Source organism: Acanthopagrus latus, chromosome 12 (assembly GCF_904848185.1).
Source record: "Acanthopagrus latus isolate v.2019 chromosome 12, fAcaLat1.1, whole genome shotgun sequence".
Taxonomy (NCBI): Eukaryota; Metazoa; Chordata; class Actinopteri; order Spariformes; family Sparidae; genus Acanthopagrus; species Acanthopagrus latus.
The window spans coordinates 2666234-2692273 of record NC_051050.1 but is presented as its reverse complement, the minus strand read 5'-3'; the positions used below and the strand labels follow the sequence as shown (position 1 = coordinate 2692273).

The 26040-nt window shown below is 40.8% G+C and overlaps 1 protein-coding gene across 2 annotated transcripts in view; it reads right to left on the bottom strand.

Moving 5' to 3' along the window:
• Positions 1-16918, bottom strand: part of slc12a2 (solute carrier family 12 member 2) — a 65992-nt gene extending 49074 nt beyond the window's left edge. For both annotated transcript variants that reach the window (XM_037116811.1, XM_037116812.1), the window contains exon 1: positions 15858-16918. In XM_037116811.1, the coding sequence (XP_036972706.1) occupies positions 15858-16439 (582 nt within the window). In that variant the 5' untranslated portion in view covers positions 16440-16918. The remainder of the gene's footprint in view (positions 1-15857) is intronic.
• Between the last annotated feature and the right edge of the window lie 9122 nt (positions 16919-26040).

The following is a 26040-nucleotide window of genomic DNA, read 5'->3' as shown; positions in this document are numbered from 1 at the left end:
TATCACTGCAAAAATAAAAAACTGTACCATGTCCAATGTATGGATCCATACTGGTATTTAAAAAAAAAGAAGAAAAAAAAAGGGAATCAACTGTACGCAATTCAACATTGAATTATATTTAGAAACCACACTATACATAACAGTAAGCAGCAAATACACATTATAAAATTGGATACTATTAATGTTTTTTCAGTTGGCAGTATGGGGGATGAGGGAGAGTTAGCAACTCATAGTTAGTCCAGATTCCTCCCTGTCATTGTCACGATTACAGCAACAGGGCTGTGAACACAACTGGTTAGAAAGTATCTTATCACTAAGGTCTCTTACATTAGGGGTTGGGTATCAAGTGTCAGAGTAGGGTTAAGAGTGATGATGTACAGTAGGCTAAACCTACATGGTAAGTATGTTCACTACGGCATTTAACCAAATTTCAAGAACATCTGAAAAACAAGTGCAAATGAATGCTTCCAGCCTCTATAGTGTCATGATCAGTTGGAGCTGGTTCATCAAGATCAGCAGTAGAGGTGTGAACATTCACTGGCCTCACGATTTGATAAGGATTCAGCTGTAAACAATTCAAATACAAAACAACTCTCAATGCATGGCATCCTCAATGATCTATATCACTGCACATGGCTAGTTTTAATCATTTAAATTCCCCTCTTGCATTGGTTTCACAACACTATCTTCTTTTACAGATTAATCCAGAGTGCCATGTTATGCCAACTTCAGCTCAACCCTTAAAATCACCAAAAAATAATTATGAGTAATTTAAAAACAGTGTCACCATTGTTTGTCCACCTCAGAACACAAACAAGATTTTTCACTGTAAAATGTCCCACGTAGTATGTAAAAAGAAAAAACAATCAACCAACAGAAATGGACAAAACTTCGACAGATTGTGAAGAAGTTGTGATAAAGCCAAAACCAACTTTTTTCTAGATGAACTAAAGACTCAGCATTGAGATAACATTCATTTTGGAGTAATTCTCAGTAATTCTTGTTTGACACTAAATCTGTACGAGCACTGCTGACATCTTACCTTATTGTAAGGTAAGAGGGAAAAAACCCAAGCTTCCCCATGTGCTTCCAGTATAATTACTGTACATGAAAGCTGGCACAAATGGTCTCAGGAGGGGGGGTGGGGTTGTTGTGCTATTTCTGACTACAAGCTGCATGTGACGCACTTGGATGTTGGGATAAGAAGGAATCCAGGTCCTCGGAAGAAAAAAAGCACGCACTCTGTCACACACAAACAGAGGTTTATGAGCTGTTGCCAGACAGCTTGTGTGTGCTTGTGTCTGTGTGTGCGTGCATGTGCATGTGTTACAACAGCTGTAAGGCCATCAGGCCATCTCCTGTCAAAGGCCACACCAGAAGCCCAGGGTGTCCTTCGCTTCCTGTTTCTGTGTGCAATCTGTGCAGGAAACAAAGTGTGGGGGGGTGGGGAGTGGGGAGTGGGGAGTGGGGGATATGCTCTGGAAAAAAAAAAAAAACTTGTTACACTAACAGAGGCTCCATTGTGCAAGCTCACAACACCTCCTGTAAAGAGCAGCATTTTCAACATGTTATTTCTACAAAAAAAAAAGAAATGACCAATTTACAATCAGATACATTCATGCTGGTGAGAGGGGTGTGAGCCTGAACTCCAATTTTATGAGTCATTAACCTGATTGAATCGGTACATGTGACAAATGCCAGAACATGTTGTACAGCTGCTCGGCAGCGAGAAGTAGAGCAGTTCACAAAATTCACAATTTGGGATACACCTTGGTTTGAGGGTCATGGTTCAGTATATTTCAGGTATAGCAGGGAAAACAAAAAGCAAATGTGGAAGAGAAACGCCTGTGTCATTTGTTTTTTAAAAATATTGTCATTTTATCAATAAGAAATAATAAATAAAAAATGTCTGTGATGCTCCATCCATCAGAGTCCTATCTGTTGACAAATTCTAGACAACTGTAGCCTACCATCCAGATCTGAGAGAGGTGTGCAGCAGAGTCATGTTTGGGATATTCATACACATTATATACATTCAGGAGGTGTCCTCTGTCTCTTGAATCATGAGGCCAGTGAAGATTCACATCTCCATTAAATCCTGTATTCTTCTGACTCAGTATAGTCTCATATTCTGTAGCATTGGTTGTTAATTACAAGGGATGCACCAATACCGGTACTGGCATCGAGTCGATGATCCACTTTATTTGATTTGACGGTCGGTTCTGGCTGACATGCAGATATCGATGCGACCACTACGTTACTATATGTTACATATTTGTACATACATACAAACATACATACATACATACTGATCACACTGATTCAAATGTGGAAACTGTGCAATAGTTTAAATGAGATCTAAAGTTGACTGTTAACTGTGTAATAAGTTTCATTGTTTAATTTGTCAAATTGCATTGATATTTTGTCAAGTTTCATTTGTTAAAAAGGGGAGGCAGTGCCAATGTGGATGCTTCTAGCTGAAACAGGAAATTAGGATTATTTGCATTATTTTTGTTTAATTTATCATCATTGTATCAATGAAACCCTATTAATTCCCTATTAATTACACAAAGAGAAAAATGTTTTATAGTCCTGTATAACTCAGTAACTTGTGCATTAACTGTAAAATTAATGCACTGGATCACTTCCAATTACTGACCATCTACCATCTACCAGATATCCCTGCAGTTCAAACCATCTTCTTCCATGTTCACCATAACTAATCAAGTGCAACTAACGATTATTTTGGTTGTTGACTAATCTATCGATTATTTTTTCGATTAGTCTGTTTCGACTTTGGTTTTACCTTATTCTCACAGCAAATTAAAAACCATGAAACATGCTTTTGAAAACTTAATATTTTGAAACACAACTGGTTTTTTTACTATGTCAATTGAACTAATACTGCTAATTATTACAGTTTTTAATTGTTACATATTTGACAAATGAATTATTATTATGTTAGAAATCAATGCATTAAGTGGAGGTTTACTATTCAATTTATTATTATTACTGTTTTGTACTGATTTAATATCCTACACATGAATTATTACTGATATTGTTGCTTTCAGACAGAAACCTCTTATTTGCAAATTTGTCTTATTTTTTCATTATCGATTTTACTGGCCACCCTTCACATCTGTACACATTATTAGCCAATGAATGTCCTTAAAGAGCTTGTCTCCAGGCGGCTGCTTGTCTGATGACACACAGGGAGTATGGGTTCACAACAACCGCACATTTTGTTGTCATTTGAGATCTGTTGCATTTCTAATAAGCACTTTTTGGTTGCACGCTAATGGATGAATAAGTCCACAAAAATACAAATCCATTTCAGTTTGATTGCTTGTAGGTTTGTAGGCTACTACAGAGTAGAGTTTAGATTCTCTGCCCCAGTCTATTTTTTTTTAACTTATTTTTGTCTGTATTTCCAGCAAGAAAATCTCTCTCCTCCCTCCATTGTTGTTTGTGTTTGTGTCGCTGCGTGGTGTTCCACGTGAGTTGTCCTCAGGCTGGAAACTTGACTTGTCGCACACATGACATCACTGCCCAAGAGGCAAGAAGAAAGCAAAAATATACATTTTCATTAAGGAAAATGACAAAATAATAGTAAAATACAGTGACTTGAATAAGTAACAACTTTTTACAAGTAATAACTTTAATCTGGTTACTGGTTTGGAAATATTGATATTAAACTTTTTATTCATTTAAAAGAACATGAGAAGAAAAACAAAACAAAAATACATATTGCACTTTTGTATGCCTGACAAACAGAAAGAAGAGAAAGGCATAACTGGTTTGGAAATATTAACGCGGTAGACTACTCGTTACTGAGAAAAGTGGTCAGCTCATAATTACAGCTTATGTGTCTGGCTGGGCCTGGCTGGGCTGGGACTCAACATGCTTGATTTTTTGGGCCCAATCTAAGCTCTACTACAGAGCTACATGTAGATTTAATGTCATATACTGAATGTTCGAAAATGTTCCCACACTGGATGTGTTTGGTCTCACTTTGTTGCTCTCCTTAACATGTTGTTAACAGATGTTAACATCTGCCTTGCCTGCTACATGCTCCTCTTAGGGAGAGAATACCTCTTCCACTAGCAGTAGCATGCACTAATGTTACGGTGGATGTATTGCTATGGCTCGCGGAGATGCTGTCGCTCAACCATACCAGTTTGACCCAGAATCGAACCCAGAAGGAGAGGCTGCTGAAGAAGTACAGACTCTGCGGCTGCAGCAGGACGTTTCAGAATGGTTAGTGTGTCTGAATAATGCAAGTTTGTTCGTATGTGTTGTTACAGTTACTACCATGTAGCTGATGGCTAACAGCTAGTGAAAGCTGTGTTTGTTGCCAACTCAGTCTCCAAACTCTTAGACACTGTTCGCATTGTCTCTGTCAATGGAAATTGTCACATTTCCAGACTTTTTACTGTGACAACCAAGCTCCATTGTAATATTACTAATATTAACAGCTAGCTGACTTCATCATTTTCGTAGGCAACTGTGAATACAAACAAACTGTGGCGACACTTATCAGTGGCTCGGGTGCAGTTGCAGTATGGGTGGGACTGATCCTTTTTCAATGGTCAGTGTCGAGGCAAAGCCAGCTTTGTACTGACCCTCGTTACTGAAGCAGTACGATGTGAAGTGGTTAGCACACACACATTCAAACTTTGACGAACCACAGCTGGCACGTTGTCATTAAAAATGAAACGCAACCACTGTCTTTTCTGTTGTTCTGTAGCTGGGACAGAATTTGAGAATCATTTTGTTACGTAACGAAATGAGCTGAATCTGAACAGCCTGTAGGAGCACCATTTTACCAGTGGGTGGGCTGCAGAGACCATGCAGGAATCACTTGCTTTCCTCATTCTGGGAGTTGGCAGGCTCAGGGAGGACCAGCTTATATATGTAGAGGCCAGAGAAAATGTGTTTTCATAATATGGGACCTTTAATTTATTTCAGCATCAAGTCCAGCTGCAGATTCTAAACATAATCTGAGGCTGAATGTAACTACAGAAAGGCCATCAGACATTATTCAGATTCATGCAGTATGTGTGTGATATCATTGCAGGACGAACAGTAAGGAATGTAGATGTAACCTTGTATCAAGTTCACATGGAACCTGACCTTGTATCAAGTTCACATGGAAGTCTATCAGCTTTTCCTTAGAAGGAACTTTAAAAAAAAAACATCAGGAGTGCACAGAAACAATGGCTGCTTTATGAAGTCGGGATATTTGGAAAAAGTCAAAGAATTCATAAAGTCAGGATACAATCAAACTTGGGTGTTTTATATGTTGAAATCTTGTTCACTTTGACACTAATTTTGGCAATCATTGCAAAGTTGTTCAAAATACACAACAAACCCAGAACTTTAATACATGTTCCAGTAACTTGACACCAATTAAAGGAAATACACTAAAATAACTCAGCTTATCCCTTTAAAAAGGAACCTCCTCTGTTCACAAGCCTACAATGAACAAAATGTGAAAAGGTAAGACTGGTCATCTGATTGGACATGTCCCAATCAGGTGTTTTTTCCTTACATTGTCCCGTAAAATGATGTGGACCTGTTGCTTGTCTATTTCACACGCGTTCAGCATCTCCTCGGTTGCCTGTTTTACATGCTCTGCTGTATGAGACCCACGAAACTAGTGCGCATACCGACACGTTGTAACTCCAAAGTGGAGTCAATATAATGAAATGCATACCAGGGATTCCAAAACTGCAGATGACAAAGAAAACCCTGATCCTCTATCACGGAGATGAGCTGAGGAGTGAACATGATGAATTGAATTACCTTCTCTGTAATATTTTTGGCCATGTCGCTGTCTTGAGGCCAGGTTTTTTTACATGCCGTATCACATTTTTTGTATTAAGTGGAGTATGTTTGTTAGCCCTCCACGCAGCAGTTGTATTGCAGAAGTTACATGTTGCCACTGGACTACTTCCACATTCTAATTGAAAATGTTTCCACACTGCAGATATTTTATCCTCAGGTTTGCCAGAGTAACATTGCACACGCGTCTGTGTTCTGCCACAAATAGTGCTCTGGTGTAAAAAATAAATAAATAAATAAAAAACTGGGCTTGGGTCCAAGTTCAAAATTGCCAATCCCATTCAGTGAAAAAGTGCCCATATCGGCCCCGATCCTGCAGATCGGATAATTGAGCGTTGACCACTGTTCAGCCAAATAATACAATTGTAACAACTGTTACAAGAACTGTGCCAAGTGTGCATTCGCAATAAGAGTACATAAAAAAAATGTGAGGCCTGAGACTTTCAAACCAAGGTCTTAGTTTACATTGAGCTCATCCTAAACATCACCTTCACTCAAAATGTTCAGGCCATGCTACATCTATGCATGATGTCCCAGCCTTTTCAGAAACAGTGGAGCTTCTACACTGGGCAACAGAGCGGGTGGCATCAATATTTCAGCACAACCCATTCATGCTTGGCTGCTCCAGACTGAATGAATCTGTCCTGTCATCTGCAGCACACGGCTGTTGTGGCTGTTGCCACCTAATTAAGGACAGTCAGGCATTCCTGCCTGTCCCTAATGGAGAGGTCTATCCCACCAAATGCACCAAGTTTTCTTCTAGTGGTCCTCACCATCACTGCCCTTTTCAGGTTATATGAAGTACCTGAAGTGTTCAGCAGTACTTTGGGAAATGCTGCGGCACTTTGTCTCTGTACCTGCTTTAAGGGTACACTGAATGACTCATTGATTATTATGAAAAACTCTATGGGCAACAGTCAATTAGCACAGTGGAATTTCCATTGCGCATTTCGATCTAGGCATGAAGCACAGAGTGGGGAACACTCTTCACTATCTGATGTGATACAGTGAAAACACCACGGTCATCATGACCTTCAAGCCACCACAAAATCCCTGTATTTAAAAGTCCATAAGCTATTTCCCAAATATACTGAGCGAAACAGTGCTGGCTCTATGAATGAGAGCCAACCACAGCAGTTAATTAAATCCTGTTGACAATCAGTTGATCATGCATATCTGCTAGCAGCAGTAATTTTGTGGTGATGAAACCGCCTCGACTCCTGATCCTGTACCACATATTTGCCACTAAAACACATTATATCCTGACTAGGGAAGACAATACTAGCCCTCTATTAGCTGCACAACCTTGAGAAATTATGAGACTAGGTTTTCATCACAAAGTACTTGATGCCTGGATATCTGAAAAGCTCATCAGCTACTTCCGAGATTAGGGAGGAGAGATTGCTTTTCACCATTTTTCATCTACTGTACAACTGACTGGAGGAAGTGATCATGGACAAGGGAATGCTGCTTTTGCTGGGGGACATACAAGACAAACTAGTAGACCTTGGCATTCAAAGTGATCTAACCTGTTCCAGGCAACAGACTTGCCTGGTTATCTTGGTAAATTCACTGAGTAAAACCAAAAACTGTTTTCAGTTCTTAATAAATGAACAAAATTTAGAACAGGCCAAGGACAGTAGATAGTCATGCACTGGTGCAGGCTGAGTACTTGCAATATCCATTGGGTGTTGCATCACATCCTGTATTGATGAGCTTAATGGCCATACCATTTCCAGTGGCAACAGAATGGCTTAGGGCACTAATTGTCTTTCGTGATATGATGCAAGTCAGAATGTATGGCACCACTTGGACCATTACTGCACGCATTTGAAACAAATCCAAATATCAAATGATTTATTCAGGTCTTTATTTTCGCATACACATTTTGTGGGGTTGCACTATATCGTTAAAAAAAAAAAAAAACTTATTGTAATTTGGAGCATTTTTGGCCAATTTTGACAAATATTGTGATTGACATATGATTCAGGATTAATGGGAATTATCATTTTGTTTGGTTGTGACACAAGTATGGACCAAGGCAGAATGTTTCAGAGCTGACCAGTAAATCTTAAGCCTGGCCCAGTAGCAGATTTTTAGTACTTCATAATCTAAGTGGAGGTTCTAAAGAGATGTATCCTATTTGCTGCTGACCATGTTTTCATGTCATATCTCACCCTGGAATACATGATGGCGTAACCTTGAAAGCCTGATATTTTGGTTCACTAATTAGATAAAATGATTTACTAACAATAATCAGTTTGTTTGATGGTTTGGACCCTGGATAGCCGGCTTGTCATCGTTTTTCCAAAATACCATGACATCCTGACAATAAACGCTGATATGGCTAGAAAGAAACAAGCACTCATACATGTTGATAACAAGCAACTGTCTTGTACATTTTAGCAATTCCTTTTTATGTTTACAGCCATTTCTTTGGTTGCCTGCAATGTGTGTAGGATAACACTTAAATAATTTAATCACAAGTCAGCTTGGGTATGCCTCTTTTAAAACCAGATAAGACAACTAATGGACCTCCATTTCAATTTGTATGACCGCTTTAAAGGACTTGTCATACGACAACAACCACCCCAACAACATGATGTCCTCTCCATTATTTGATTAACTGTGGACTGTGGTTGTTATATGCAAATTCAGTAGACATAACTCAACCATACTTTCTGTACATTTTAGCTCAAAGAATGAAGCTTCTGAACTTGGATATGTTCATGAAGGTGCTCAGAGAAAAATCTACCATTCCATGACAAGTGAGAAGACTCCATCAGCTGATGAAAATTGTGTGCTATGACAGAAACACTGAGAACGAGCAAAAGTGGTTGATGTAAAAGCAGACAATATCTGTTTTGGTGATTCAGTTCAAGTCTTTTGGTTATTTATACATCTACAGGCTACAATTGTGCCACTGCAAAGCATGAAGCTAGCATCTTTGTTCAATGCTCCAATCCATGACTGCTGCTGGCATTGGAATGCGAGCCATGTAGACTCAACCATCATGTGACCACTGGAACATATTAGGGATCTTGGACTGGGCCAAAGTGGATACATCAGGATACATGCAGTATTGGCATTCCAAAATGTCACTGGTTTACTACCATTTATTTACTACATTTATTATGTTTTCATCATTATAATTACGTTATACTTTACCCATCCATTGAAATCATGTAACATGGCATGAAGTTCGGACAAGACAGTATCATTTCTGTAGGCTCAGTGCAGAGATAGTTTTTTTTTGCCTTGTTTGACTTAAGTTAAAAAAACTTCCCCATTACAGTTAGTTTTTCTATGTACTATACAATTTATCATTACAAAATCATAAAATCAGCTTAAAAAGGTAACTTTACCAATTTTCAACCTTAATCTCTATCTATTGGAATTTAGTGCATGCTGAGGGACACACATGTGAGTCCCCATAAAATGGGGGGCATAATATCTGGCTTACTCCTGAGAACCAGTGACATCACTGGTTCTCAGGAGAAGAACTACCATTTCAGTTTGGATTTGTAGCATCCACCTGTGGGTATCCAGCAGGTGTAATACACAGAACAATACATGCATGGGGCATGTCAGCTGGCACTCAAATCTGTATGCAAATTGGCCATGTGTTCAACAACAAAAGTGTCATTTTAACATGGGGTCAGAGGAGGACATAGCAGGGGGAAACTTTTTTACAGTCTTCAGCATCTCCAAGAGCGCACAGGGCTGCAGGACAGCAGGTCATCTCTCCGACCACCGAACCTGCTCCAGAGGAGGAGAGGAGCGAAACTGACCAGATAAAAACGGTAACCAAAGAATTAAGTTCACAGTTCACAGACTTGCACCAGCAGCCTGTGAGCGCTAACAGACTGGCTCAGCTTCACTGGGACTCTGAAAACACCAAATAACTTGCGAATTTCCTTCGTTTATACAATGCAGATTTTGTAAAATATAATTTCCATGAGGCACTGGAAATGTCTTCTCGGCAGACAGACCAAAGCCAATAAACCTGGCATATAATGTTCCTCAGACTCTCAGCTGTATAGTGACGTTAGCGAGTAACTGTTTTTGTTCTATTCATTCAAAGTTTTACAACATTGCTTTATAGTTTTTATTGTGAACAATGTCATATTTTTCTCACAGAACTAAGATCTAAAGGATACTAAATAAGCTATGTATCATACGACACTACCAAATATATAGCACGTGTAGTACTGTAACAATGAAAACTACAATGTTCCTGTCACAATCTCTCTTCTTCCACTTTACTGTCAATGATGTAGCCAACTTATTTCAGATACCTCATGCACACAGCCCCATTTGAAACGCCCACCTTCACATGCTGGTCAGGTTTAGTAAGTATTAGAGGGTAGAGCATCAGGATGAATGCCATGCCATGAATCCTGTTACATGTAGACAGGGAATTTATTCATTCAATAAACTACATTTACCATCAACACTGATTGGGATATCCACAAAAAACATTTCTCCTTTAACGGTTTGAAGAAAAAGTTGAATCTTTGGAAAAATTTCACAATTTCACAGTATTGCTTAGCCCACCCTCAGCATTTGGTCCTCTGAAACCACTACAACACAGCCTTCTTTAGACAAGATTTTTGATGATCGGAGTCTTGCAATCTGTGATATGCAACTTCTGCATCAATGATGAATTTGCTTTTCTATCTAGCAGGGAAGCAGCAGGGAACTAAGCTGAAAGTATTGATCTTTGGCTCAGCGTGATCGTGCTTTGGATACAACTGATCCGGTTTCTGCACAGTGTGTTAGAGTTCCATAACCTCTTAGAAACCTTAAGTATAGTCATGATTTGACACAGAAAAATACTTTTATTTAGAATAAGGATTTGGCTTCTGACACCCTCACTTACTCAAACTTTCAGATTATTTCCAGGTTTACATTAAAATGGGTTAAAAAAAACAGGCTGTGTGTCCTCTCAATACATCAATAGCGAGTTTACTGCGCCCTTTTACATTTTAATACAAGCAGCAATGTCAGCAATGCTCCACTGATTAATGCGGTTGTCCAGATTTGTTAGCAAAGTATTAAAAGCATTTACTTGAGCTGCATAAAAGAACTGTAGTTTTAATTTAGAAAAAGCATGTGGGGATATAAAGTATACAGTATAAGGGCTGCCAGAGATTATGTACTGTTTTTCACAAATGTCTTCTATTTATAGCCTCAGTGTTTATAGTACAGACTTTGGAATAGCTCTCTATTCCAGCGTGAGTAACCCGTGTAAATTTATCAGGGCAATGATGTATTAGCCAGGCTAACCCTGCCAACAGTCACTCTCAAGTCTACCAAAATTGAACCTTGACCAGAACAGAGCAGCAGCCTTGAACTCAGGTCTTCATTGAGGAAAGTATAAATTCACACTTCTTGCCTGGATGAAAGTGGAAGACTCACTAAAAAGCAAAGTCTTCTAATTTTATTAAGGCGTAAACCCTGTGGCCTGTCCAAAAGAATAACAGTTTCTCTAGGGCTGCTTCCAAGCTCTGACATTGTGTCGACTGCAGCAACAAAAAGACAAAGGCCTGATAAAGACCCAGAAATAAAGTTCCTCTATGGTGTTGAAGTAGTGTTAAAATCCTGTGCATCTAAAAACCAGGCAAATGCATGCGGCTGTGATGAAGGTGAGCTTGTCCGGTTGACTGTCATGGACTCAGGAGGTGGAGATGGACTAGACCAGGGGTCACCAACACGGTGCCTGCGGGCACCAGGTAGCCCCCAAGGACCACATGAGTAGCCCTCAGGCCTGTTCTAAAAATGAAAATTGAATATTGATATTATGTTTCCCAACTTGTTAAGTCATTGTTGATAATTATTGTGAGAGATCATTAATGTGATCAGTATCTTCACATAGATGAGTATGATTAATCATTAATAATCACATATAACTAAAGGCAAACTGAGCAGATTTGTTATTTCAGAAGAGTGTATCAAACTGGTAGCCCTTCATACGACTCAGTACCCATGAAGTAGCTCTCAGTTTCAAAAAGGTTGGTGACCCCTGGACTAGACCATGGCTGTGAAGAACAACTGACATGGATTGACACTCACAGCCAACAAAGCTTAACCTCCATTTTTTGGAATTTAAGGGCAACAGGTGAAAAGTCCTGATAATCAGTCAATATATTAAGAGTTGCCTGAAAAAAAAACTGTGATAATGGCACAAGCACATTTGTGAAAAGCTGAGATTTTCAAAGTAAAGCGCTCAGAGCAGCCGAACAACAAAGGTGGAGCGCTCTGAAAACAGACACTGGGAGCAGCACTGTAAAGTTTAAGTATAACAACACTGTATGCACACACATAATGCAATGTGGACCAAAAAGACTTGTTCCCATAATGCAACATTGTGAAAGAAGGGTCTGTGAAACGGTGGACACATTTTTTGGAGCGCAGCAAAATAATTCAGCTTTTCAGCCCAATAACATTCGAAAGTCTGGAAGAGCTGCATGGTTAAACTATTTAATCCCAATTTGGATTAGCAACATGCTAAACCGGAAATTAGCCGGCTTGGTCAGCAGAAGTGCGCTTGCATCAAATGCACATCCAGGCATGTCCTACAAGAGCTTGTTACATCAGCTAATTTGCATTGTTTTATCTTCTTTTACCAGGTCAAGGACAAAAGCACAAATATTGCAATATCGATGGTGAAACAATATATTGGGTAACTATATTCAGGACAGCCTTAGTTTTCTCAGAACAGACATGAAAAAAGACAAGTTACGAGGGATCATGTTACAATTCCTCAACCTTGAGTCAACGAAAATAACTAAGCCATTTTGCAGTGTGATAAATGTACTACTTTACTACTCAAGCAACAAGTTAGAATGTTTTAAATGGCAAATAAAAAGGTTAGGGAAACGTTTTTCTTCCAAATTCAAAGCATTACGTAAACTTTATAACCGATGTGTTTGTATTAGGGATGTCCCAATCAGGTTATTTTAATACAGCTGCATTAAGAAAGAAACTACCTGCATCCAAGCCGTTCCTTGTTTTTTTTATTTTCTTGAAACAAAGTATATACTTTCATATGGCTCTTTCTTAATCTGCATATGTTGTCACAGCATTGGCCTCCACCTTCTTTGTGTTAGTAGTTGAGTCTGTGACGCTGCACTGTGACAGCAGACCCTCATGTACAGCCAGCTGAAGTGTGTGAGACGCATCCCATGCTTGGTACCTCCATATCATCCATTGCTAAAATGACGTGGACGCGTTGCTTGTCTATTTCACACGTGTTCAGCATCTCCTCGATTGCCTGTTTTACATGCTCTGCTGTATGAGACTCACAAAACTAGTGTCCATACCGGCACCTTGTAACTCGAAAGTGGAGTCAATGTAATGTAACGCCGAGATGATGGGGCATTCTGGGGATTCAATAACTCAATATGACGAAGAAAGCATTTTTTCCACAGGTATGCCAGAGTTAACAATACACACACCTTTGCATCCTGCCACAAATTCTATTCTGACATAAAAATAATCAAGATTCGGTCCACATTCAAAATTGCAGACCCCAATCAGTGAAACAATGCCCATATCGGCCCTGATCCCAATCCTGCAGATCGGCTCGGGACATCCCTAACTTCTGTGCATGTATTTACAGTATGTACGCATGTGAATGTGTGAGAGAAAGGGATAAAGGCCATTTTACTGTGCTCCAGCAGAAATTACTCTTTTTAATCATCTGCAAGAGCCATCATCAGTTGAATGCAGCTGTGACCCGCGCGTCCTTCCAATCAAACACAGCAGTTGAATTCACTGACGCCAACATCCACAGCGGAGAAATTAATCTATCTAGTCGGTTGCTGTTGAGCTCGCCCGAGGGAAACACTTGCATGGCAGGACATGACTGACGCTCATCAATGCCAAAACAGCTCAAGTCACTGGGCAGCTGACAGGGAAGATGAACAAAATCCTGTGTGTGCTTTTGCAATGTAACCACTTACACTGTATGGCCAGAAATATGTGGACACATACTTTTAGTCAATTTCAGGATCATTCATTTTCTATAAGTGTTTGTATGAGGCCCCACCAGGATGGTGACATCCGGGCCCACATTTGTCAGTTTTGGTCAGAGCTAGTTTAGGTTGCATCCAAATAACAGGTCCACAAGTGCTGAGGGCTGTCCAAACCCACAATTCATCCAGCCCAAAAGGACCCTCGAAAGGACTCTCTACAGGCTTCCAGAGAGTTTGCTTGGGGTGCAGAATGATTTGATTACCCACAATTCAATGCAATACGGACATTTTGTTGTAAAACTTGATTTGTGTAGGCTAGAGATGATATTCAACCATATCATAACACATAAATACGTACAGGCGGTGGAGATTCTGTGAGATTCCACATTATCTCCGCAATGAAGGCTCATCTTTACAGCGCCTTTGTTTGTTCACACTGAACCAAGCGCTGCTGGCATAAAGCTGCTCCCATGTGTCGTTTGATACAGCATGTTGGCATTACAGAACCAAAAAGAGGTGTGGCAGTTAAGATCATGACATTAAAATCTGTGTGTGTTTTTTGTACGCATTTCTCCCAGTGTCCACCTGTTAATGTCAAAGATGTTTATGATCATATGGACGCAGTTTATAATGTGTTGTGATTGAGATCCTGACCCACCATGGATTGTGGAAAATGACAATTTTTTTTACTCTAAATTACATAATTACACAAACAGTGGATGCTGTGTATGGCTCTCGCTCACAGGGAGGGATGCCGTTGTTTTTCTGAGGAAAGTTCACGGAAGTCTTGGTCGGAACAAGACACGACCTGCTACCACATTACTGTTGTTGGTCTTGTAACGCTGCTTTGTGTGGGACATTTCCCTTGTATGAGTGACAGATCTGTTTAGTTGTCAGACTGTGACCACCATCAGACCTACATATTGCCTCTGCCACAGCCGATCATAGGCAGAACCAGACCATCCCCCCATTCACCTCTGTGACTTTGACACAGAGGGTGAAGCGGTATATTCACACTTTGAAAAGGCAGTGTGGATGAGGCTACAGTCTGGTTCAAGATACCGAAGTGTCCACTGCCATACCACCAGCAGCTTCTTTCCTCAGAGTGCGAGACTCCTCACTTATCCTCAACACACCACCCATGTGTTGTTCTTGTGTGGCATAAAGAAGCTGCAACATGAATTGAAAAAGTGTACAACCCTGTGTTGTAGAAAATAAATTAAAAACAACTGCTTTTTCCAGTCTCTTTGCCAAGTCGCAAAGCTATTACATTACCTGATGCTCCTGGAACATGAACACAGTGTTGGCAGAGCATGCCGCTACAACATACAGTGAGAATTCAGACACTTTGGGGACGACAAAGTCCCCGCAGCGTTTTAACATGTCAGCCCCCCCACCCCCACCCCCCTTTCAAACATGACAATGCTACGCACACAATGGGAGCTTCATTTAGAACTTGTTTGGGCTGAGCAGCGCACTGACCTCAACTCCACCCAACACCTTTAGGATGAACAGGAAAGCTGACTGAGCCTGGATTTATGAAGCCATGTAGTTTCACTAAGCCCTGTGTGTATGAAATACCTCCTACATCAAACTGCTATGGTTTTATTCATAATGTAAATAAAACGACCATAAAGATCAGCTGTACACCTGCACTCAGCTCTAGACATGTGGATTAGACACCAACTCCACTCTGTACAGCTTCTGTATTGAGTCTTTAACCTGTCAAAGCAACTACAAAAAAAAAACAAAAAAACAAGCCAGTGGTTCAGGCTCGCTGTGACCTAAAATGAGCAGAGAAAGCACATGTTGTTTCTGTCTGTACATGTGCACTCTGCTAATGTACACCACATGACCTGGAATGAGGCGGCAGGGTCTGTGGCGTGTCATGGATGTGATCGTCCTCTGGCATCGTTGCTCTTGCCAGGACTTACTGAAGTTCTAAGATGATGTCTAGCGGGGTGGTGTGAACGGTAAAACCCCACAGCAGCGTCATGCCTGTATGGGTTATCACAGCCATGTGTGGCGGCTTACCTTGTCCAGCTCGTCGTGCAGCTCCGACAGGGTGGGTCTGATGAGTTTCTCCCCCAGCGGCGCTGCTGTCTGCCGGTAGAAATCGATGTTGGGCACGGCATCGATGGTGTTGTGGCCAAAAGTCCTCAGGTAATAGGTGTTGGTGTGGGTGTCATAGTGATAGTGATGCTGGCCTCCTGTGGACGAGTGCAAGCTGGTCTCGCTCATCACCGTGTCGCCGTTCTGCAGCCCCTCAGCCTGCGCTCCGTCTGGAGAGGCCGCGCTGCCCGCTTCGCTCGGATCCGCGAAGTTCACACGGAACCGACCTTTGGCTTCATCTCCGCCGGCCCCTGGATCAGCACCCGGGCCATCTGGAGGAGCAGTGGGAGTTGCCTTGTCGCTGGGTGGGACGGTGGTTGAGGCATCGGAGCTGGGAGACTTGTCTTCGGTGGCGCCCGCTGCCTCAGCCACAAGGTCCACCTGGAAGCGGCTCTGGCTGGGCGTCGGACCGGGCGGCCTCAGCCCCGAATCCTGAGCTAGAAATTCATTTTCCGTCGCGGCGCTCTCTGTCGGAGCGGAAGGCGCGGAGGATGGTGCTGACATGGCACAAAAAACACAGACCAACGTGAAAACGTGTGATGGAATAAAGCCACGCGATGGCTCGCAAAACTAAGTGGCCGGAGGGTGAGAAACCCGGGAGGAGCCCCGTGACAAACACAAAACTAGCTTCAGTTACTGAGGAGGCTGCTCCGCCTGGTCAGAAACAGGCGCTAGGCAGACGTGAGGAGAGCGGTAGTAGTGAATGATAGCTCGCTAGCCGCCTCGGAACATGAGGCTACAGGCTGGAAACTTTCAGCCACTCTCCTCCTTCTTCTTCCCCGGCAGTAAATCCAAAATTCGCCCCGGTCACTGTCGCTCGCTCACCACTAGACTCAGTCCCGCCCGCCTCGGCTCTTTCTGGTGTTCAGGATAGGATGCTACGCTGTTTTCGACCTTGCCGCAGCTCCTCCTAGACTCCCAGAGCTTTCCTCGCTGCTATTATACACACTGCAGTCGGCATCACTGAAGGGTGGGCTCTCTCTGAGGGGGACCTCGCGAGATGTTATCGATCCCGTCTCTGCTTTTTTTTCGAGAGGGAGAGAAATGTCGCGAGAACACACTCAATTCCGAAACAGTAGGCGTGACGTTATTAGGTTCCTATGGGGAGGAAGAGATGAGGACGAGGAGGGGCGGGGGTGAAACTGCACCAACAGACCAACCAATAATCTTTTTGTGTGCGCTGCTGGCTGTACGTGTGTATGTTTGTCTGTCTGCCTGGAAGCTTCCTGTATTCACGTGTGTAGGCTGGGACAGGCTTTTGGGTGTTTGCTACCATATTGTGGAGTCCAACAGTTAGAACCATGGTGCTTTCACTGACAGAAGGTAGTTTGTGAATGAGTTCACACTTATCTTGTAGAAGTGTATTGTAGGTGCTTTGGCCTGAGCCTTTTCAGGGCCCAAAACAGAGTTTGATGTATTCCCTCTTCAGGCCCCTGCACATACAGTAAACATTAAGAGGACTGGCAGGTAACATTGCCTAACAATGCAATGTTCTGCTGGGGAACCTTGGGTCCTGGACCTGATAGTCATGTGGATGTCACTTGACACTAGAGGTAAGATCGGGCCTAAAAAATCCAGCCCGACCCGACCCAGGCCCGCAGGCATTAAAGCCCGACCCAGCCCGAGCCCGACCAATTAACTTGATTTGCAGGCCCGAGCCCGAAGCAAACCCGAAATTTCAAGATTACGTTCACGAAATGTCCGCAAAACCGTGCGCAAAGCGTGCTCTTGCTCTGCGCCTCCTGTTTAGTAGTAGTTATATAGCAATTACCTTACAGCGCCGCCTTCTCTGTTTTATCCAAATTATTTATTTACAACAAGTATTCCTTAGTTTAGTATCCACACATCGTTTTAGTATACATTTTTATAAACATATATTTATTTTTAAAAAAGTCAGCGAGAGAGAAGCCCGAGCCCGACCCGACCCGACCCGAACGTAATGATTGACATTTTAGGCCCGACCCGGCCCGAAATTCGGGTCGGGTCGGGCCTAAAATGTCAATCATTACGGGTTCGGGCTCGGGCTAAAGATCTTACCTCTACTTGACACCTACCATTCAAACACGGTTCCAGATCAACTTGTATTTCCTCTTGGCACTCCCCAATAGCCGTGGTGCCCACCCCCAACAGGACAGTGTGCCCAGCTGGGCCACAAAAACTGCTCAGGAAAGGCCCAAGGAATGTGAGCAGGACTCCCGGACCATAAATTCCTCAGCTACCAATCCCATCAAGCATCCATGGAGCGGAGCAAGTCTGATTCACATTTCTTTCAGATGAGGAAAATGGGGCAGTGAGGTGGAATGCAAAAGGTTTTGTAATTGTATGAGACTCTGGGGTGAGGCAATCGGTTTTGTATGCCAAATTTTGGTACAAAACAATTCAGTGCTATCAGTTAAATGTAAGTGAAATGATTAGTAAGAATTTATCATACACCACAGCTCCCTCTGGAGCCACACAGGCTTTATAAAACTGTTTTCATACATGTGTCAGTCACCCCAAGAACACACCATTCTAGACAAATGTTGGCCATATAGTGTACTGTAGTTTGTTTATGCATTGGGCCAGCTAGCTTATCTCAGTATAACTTAATTCTCCATAATCAATCTGGTATTGCAAGATGCGTCACTCAAAACGGAGTCTAAATTTAATTTGTACCGCACATAATTTCCATCACAGGGCAAAAAGTGAGCAGAATTACCTAAAAGCCATCAGGTCACTTTAAGGAACCTCTCTGACCAGTGTCAGCCATCTGATAGTACAATAGCATATTGATCTCTGTTCCCAGAAATTGAATCACAGTAATTAGGTCTGGCAGTTTTGGTGGCAAATTAAATTAGACCAGTGATGGCTCTGTTATGTGATTCACACAGAACACATCGACCCTGTAACAAAGGCTTTTGAAATAAATGAAAATGTTTTTACAGCTTTGGTACTTAAAAGGACCTGAATCCTCTTACAAACCCATCATTATCTTACAGAAATGTCATTTAGCAAAGGTAGAGTGTGAAAGTTCAGCTGAGAGCAGCTCATAGATCAGAACAGCATGTCTGAGCCAAGGACCAAATTTAAGGCTCAGATTTACAGCTTTAATTCAAACTCAAAAAGTTTACTTTTGGTTTGCTCTTGTTAAAATAAAGTATGCTACTGGCTACTGACACTTTACTTTACCATCTTTGAACTCGACATTCAAGACTGTACTTTTTGCTCTTCAAACAGTGTCGACTGGTTTACACAGCTGGTCATGCCCAGTGAAAATTTGTGACTCTCAGCTGTTGTGTCAACACATAAGTTATGATGTCACATATATTCATTGTTACTACAAACACTGACAAAGGACAGAATGAGTGTGTTGAGTCAAGTACAGGTACTTATATCAGACAACATATACACACAAACATGACAGCATGATCACAGTATAACAGCTACTGAAAGACAAACAAATCACTGCCTGTTTCTATTGGACAATATACACCCCATTTACACCTGTTATTATAATGTGATCTATATTTGTAATCAGGATAAGGAAACAATTAACATTTCAATATTAAATATTACTAGACAGGCGTAATATAAACCAAGCACAAAGTAGTTAAAAACACTAACATTGTTTTTATGGAAAAACAAAAAAAAAAAAAACATAGAAAAAACTAATAAACTGACTAAAGTCAGGAATATGAAACCAAGATGGTCCACTGTGGATAACAAACCAAAAAAGATGCAACATGCTTTTCAGAGCAGGCTTATTACACCCAGATTCCAAGTGATTCTTCGTGCTACCCGGGGCTTAGAATGGTTTAGACTGCTCATGTCAAGATGAATCTCTCTACACTGCAAGACTGCCAAACAGCCATCAAGGACTGTAGGAGTTTTCTATGGCCAATTTATGAAGCTTGAGTGGCACATAAAAGAAATTCAAATCTAATTCACTGTTCACCGTCCTGAGTCCCTCTCACTCAGGCTAGTCCAAAATGCAGCTGCCAGGCTTTTAACTCTTACACAACATAAGTCATATATCTCCATTGGTAAACTATTGAATGCCGAAATGATTTACATTCTTTTGTATAAGCTATACAACACTACACAGACTGGCCTCACTATATATTTCTCAATTATGTTTTCCCCTGTCTGCAATGAAACCATTGAGGTCCACCAAGGCATTTTGGTTGTCCCAAAAAACTGACCCCACCCTCTGTACACTGTGAATGTATCCTTCCTACTCAATGTCCCCACTAACGTTACTAACCAGTGCCACCCCAAGTTTTTTGTTTGATTTCTGCAAATTTGATTAACCAACATGTTTTTAAGAAATACTAATCATATGAGAACAGCAAATTGCAATGATTTAGATCTTATAGTAAGACATTCTCATGAGCCCTCCACAAGAAAGACCCCAACGACAAGTTAAACATCATGTTAATTGATATTCCATGTTAGCGCTTTTACAACAAAAACAGGTAACATGAGCATTGGGCTTTTGGGGCCCCAGGGGGTCTGGGGCCTCCAGGCAGTTGTCTACTTTAGCTGGTTAATAATCCAGCCCTGTCTGTATTGGAGACACAGAGATTAAATTAACATTGACCTTTCCATTGGCATAAAAAAAAATCATCTTTTCCATGTGAAGATAGTGAAGGATAAATGCAAATTTGAGATGTAAGCTGAAGTGCTATCGAACCTCCCCCTCCAAATGACATCACAGTGGGAGAACACAGTGTTATTTAGTGTGTAAATAATTCTTAACCAGGTTTGTTTGTATACTGACAAGTGTCTTTTTTTCTGTCTAAGCAGCTATTGTTTCTGTCAAAGACAGGAGGGGGGGCCAAAGGTGCTGCCAGCCAATCAGTGTAGGGACTCATGAATAATGGTGTCATTACATTAACTACCCACAAACAGCTTGGCCCATTAGTAGTGGGTGTGGACAACTTTGAGTGAAACTGAATAACCATTGTTAGGTGTTACAAATGTGTTTCAGATAAAATAGATGTCTGGGTAGTTTTCAGTCGTGGAAAATACACTCTATCGTTGTCAGGCAGGCAGGTAGGATGATGACTGAAGTGCTACTGAATTAAAGTAATAAAAAGTAACAGTAATTAAATGTTATTATATGTACACTGCCTGGCCAAAGATCCCCACCTGGATTTAACTAAGCAAATAGATGAAAGCCTTCCATTGGATAATTACTGCAGTGATTAATATGTTTCAGCTGGCAACAAGATATTTAAGCCTAACTAATGCAGTGAGTAGCTTCCCATTTCTTAAACAACCATGTCTGAAAACATATCCTGTGTTCATGGAACATATGTTACTGTTTCAGAAGGGTCCAATTATTGGCCTGCATCAAGTAAAAAAAACCAAAAAAAACAAGCAAAAAAAACAACTAAGGAGATTGCTGAAACTACTAACTCTGGCTTTCTAAAATGCATTATTAAAACCTGGAAGGATAGTGGTGAACCATCATCCTCGAAGGTCTGGGGTTGCTGCAGTTGGTCAGTTCTAGGTTCAGCAATGTTATGTGCCAAAAACACGAGGTCAGCTGACTACCTGAATGACCACGTTGTTTTGGGATTTTTTCTCACCCTGCTGGCCTGGGCATATTCCAAGATGAAAATGCCAGGATTCATCAGGCTCAAAATCTGAAAGAGTGGTGCAGGGAGCATGAGACACCAGTTTCACACATGGATGAGGACCATGAGTCCTGACCTGAACCCCAACGAGAATCTTCCGGATGTACTGCAGGAGACTTAATGCAGCGGCCCGACTCCCTCGTCATCAATATAAGATCTTGGCTTAAAAGTAATGCAACTCTGGACAAAAATAGATGTTGTGAATGCACACAGTAATCAAAGTCAAATGTGGTTCAATAACATATATGATTGTGTGACTTTTGTTTAGGGCTGGGCAGGGTAAAATACTATGCATACAGGAACAGTATATCTATAATTACATGTGTGTATTTGTGTATGTGTAAAATAGCATATAACTAGAGCAGTGAAATGGAGCTTATGCCACTCCATGTTATCTTCCATCAGGTATAAAGTTTCCTCGACCTGTGCTGTCTGTACTGCAGCAGGGTGCCATGCTGATAATCACTCTGTGACAGGCTCTGCTATAGCTTTTCATAGCAGCACAGAAGGTCAGACCCCCCAGATAGTTTCTTTTGCTCATTAGCCAGTGAGACTGCTAATCCAGTTAATGCTGCTCTCTGCAGCAGATCATTACCGTAACACACACTCAGCCCTGTACTGTTGTTGCCACGACACTGTCCCATAAAACAGTGCATTTCCACTTCAATTAATATGTGGCTTGGACTTTAATCTGACCAACATCTTTCTTTTTAATCTTTCAATGTATTTTATTAATCACAAAGTTAAATGTATTTATTCATCACAACTCAGAATAAAGAACTTATTTTCATATTTACAAAATGATTTACAAAGTGTCAAGTGGTCTTTTAAGAATTTTAGTGTCCATCTTCCTTGATGAAGATGACAAATACCCCCACCAGGTTCTAATGGCTAATGTGATTTACACATCTCTAACCAGGACGGACACGTTCCAGGTGGTGGCCAGGACATTGGCACTTTTACAAAACAGTTAACACAGAGACCAAATGCTATACTGAGTTGGTTGTTCTTCTGCAAAAGTTTGTTTTGGCTGGACCCACTACCAATTTAGAGGTCAATAGTAGCTATGTAATACCATTCAGGGTATGAAACTAGTTACTGACTCATTTGAATCAAAGAAAATATAAAGACCACTGTAAGTTCAGGAAGAATATCTCAGTGTTCCATTCATTCATTTTATGAATTACAAAAATAAATCTCTTCTGTTTGAACTGTTATGGGTCCAAATTGCGCATGTCCAGGGTAGATATCATGCTACACATGCACTGTGGTGATAATGGCCTTTCCAGGAGTTTGATCAAAGGTTTTGCCCAACTGTCTTGGGCTGGTGTCTTTATTTCTATTATCTTCAATAATTCCCATGATAACAAAAAAAAAAAAAAAAAAAAAAGAACAATCCATCATCTGTGTCTCACGTAGTTTCTGACTTCCCTAACTCACCCCATGCCCACTGGCTTCTTATTAAGACATAAATCTTAAACAAAATACATACATATTGTTAATAAAAAGATTCAGTGATTCCCTACATCTGTGGCATACTGTAGTTTTTATCAAATGCTATTAAAACAGGAGCAAATGTGCATTCGTTGGGGGCAATATTTTGGTGTGGATGAATCAACATTTGTACTTATTAGGTGGAAACATAACTTCTGGGTTTGGCTCTGCATATTAGATTGTTGATTATCAAACAATACAGAATTTCACCAGACTTAACATGTATACCCCTCTGAAGTAAAGTTTTTATTTCCATGTATTAAATGTTGTGCTATGATTGATGCAATACCTCAATTCATCACAGAAGCAAGAATATTTATGAAGAAATCAATATTTATATGCAAAATTGTGTAATGTTTTTGTGGCTGTTTTTGCTATATTCAACACAAACACTTCGAAGTGCTTATCTCAGTCTATGTGTGCTATTTACTAACACTAGCTGCCAAAGGAGGCTGTTGCTGCTGCTGTAGATCTGTTCTTTGGCTCAGGGGACAAGTGCTTTTTTGCTAACGTTAGCTGCTAAAGGAGTGCATTGCTGCCGCAGCGGCTCTTTTCTTGGGCTCAGGGGCTGTGTGCTTTGTGGTACTGAGTTAGCAAGCTGCAGAGCCTAGTTCAGCAGGCCTAGTCCTGTGAGCACAGCAGATTGTTGTCCATGCTTACCATACCCAACTTCCTCATAACTCGCTCACTGTAAGAAAACACCAAACATTTCATCATGAACCATCAACAACGAACATGGCTATTGTTAGTACTCACCACTGTCCAGCTAGAAAATTACTACTGCACCTTCTCTGCTACTCATAGGCAGACAGACAGGTAGCCTGTCCACTTATTTTATATTTATTATGTTTCTTGTCAGAATACGACCTCTAGTGGCTCCATTAATTATTATTGTAACAAAGGAGGAAGGCAGGTGAAAAAAAAGTGTATAGTAGTTATAGAAGACGCTGTTGTAAGACTTAAATCTTGCTTAGTGATATTTGGCTGATGCCATAGCTGTCCCTCTGCCATCACCGCATGAAGTCCCTCTGGTCTGCATAGAGATAGCACACGGTGGATGGTTGGGTCAAACAAGCACAGGACATTCATCAAGGAGACTGGTGTTTGTGGACTGTGGAAAACCCAAAGTAAATTGTAAGTCATGTAAAGTTGTGTCCTACACATAATGTAACTTGTGGTTAGTGGGTGTTTCCAGTGTTACATGGTGGCCAGGAATGCAACAATCCAATAAATGCTGAAAATGACCATTGTTATCCTCTTTACATGCATTTTTGATTAGCAATAATGTTGCTAATGGAACACATTTCTGTGAGGAGACTACTTCAAGCAAGTACGAAATGTTCGATTTCCATAAGCGTTAAATAAATACAGCGCTCTACAGATAATGGGCATCTTTTTCTAGTAAAAAGCCTGTGCACCCTGCGTGTTGTCACAAGCTTATTAGTTGGTGGAAAAATTCTTGACCAAGAACAGACAACTTCTCAACTTTCTATAACCTTGGATTTCACTGTGGTGTGTGTGCTGGTAATATTTTAGCAATTAAAATGGCAGCAATGGGGGACAGCATTATGGTTAATATATATATATATATATATATATATATACATATATATATATATATATATATATATATATATATATATATATATATATATATATATACATATAGGTAAGGTAAGGTTTGAAATGTTGACTAAAATATCAACCAAATGTTGAAATGAACAAAAAAAAGACATTTTATCAGCAACTTTCAGTTGCAAGCTTCCACGTCTCTAGTCAAATAATGAATGAGGAATCCAAATTCTTTCTCAACCAGCTCTCTCACTGCTGCATTCTCTCTCAGTTTACTGTAAGATGAGAAGTGTGCCACAGGGTTTGACCCCCTGGGTTATTTCTGTTGTGGCCACATCTAAATCAACAGGTCTACAGATCGACCCCTGCTGTGTCATCCATACCTACCCGAAGGTACTGGTATTGAGCCTTGTGACCCTCTGTATCAGTGTTCAGAGGCATGTTAGATTACCACGTGCCAAGGAATGTCTCCGGTATGTTTCAACCTAAGTTTAAACCAATAAAGTGTGCAATCAGTGGCTATATTTCATCAATTTGTCATTTCTGACAACGGTGTAGAATCCTATTGTGTGAAGGAAACACGGACGGTGCCAATGAGTTGGTGGGTTGACGGGTCATTTATTTCATTCAGTGTGGAGTGACATTGCTTGTGATAAAGGAGCAATTCCAGGAAAGGAAAGCAATCAGAAGAGGAGGACACAGAAATACACTATAAATAGGCCTGTTCAATTATTTTATCATTAAAACAACAACATTTTAGACAATACATTATGCACACATTGCCCACCTTGAAATGTATATTCTTTTAGATTGAACTTTTTTGTAATGTGACATTAATAAAGTATTTCTACCATGACGCTGACCTGACAGTTCATGACAGACAGGCAGTCCAAACAGTCCAGTGACTCTAACTTTGTAATCATTTTGGGTCCATGGTCGTTTTGCATCTCTCTGTGATCGTTTTGTGCCTGTTTGTTGTTGTCAGGATCTTTTTTGAGGTCATTGTGTTTTTCTTTATGACACTGACCTGCTTTTCGATTTTCCTCCCACAAAACAGGTATTGTATATTTTGAGAGGAAAGTATTTGTTTAATTTCTGCAGTTGGATGAATGACTACACTTCCAAACTTTGCACGGTGGCATGGTAGAGTTTATGTATCATCAGCTTTTCGTTTGTTTTGACCATACATGTGGCCTTTCAGTTAACAGGGTGCTGTGACTTTCACTGGGTATAACTCTGCCTGCCACCAAACACTGCCATCTAAACACTGCTCATTCTTGTGAATGGTAAGCTGCAATAAGACAAATGCCCAAACTGTGGGGAAGATATTGAAATATGTACAGGCACTTTTTGTGGAGAAAAATCAGCCTCAAGGTTTGTAATGTTACCCTTTAACAATGTGTAAACAAATGCAAAAG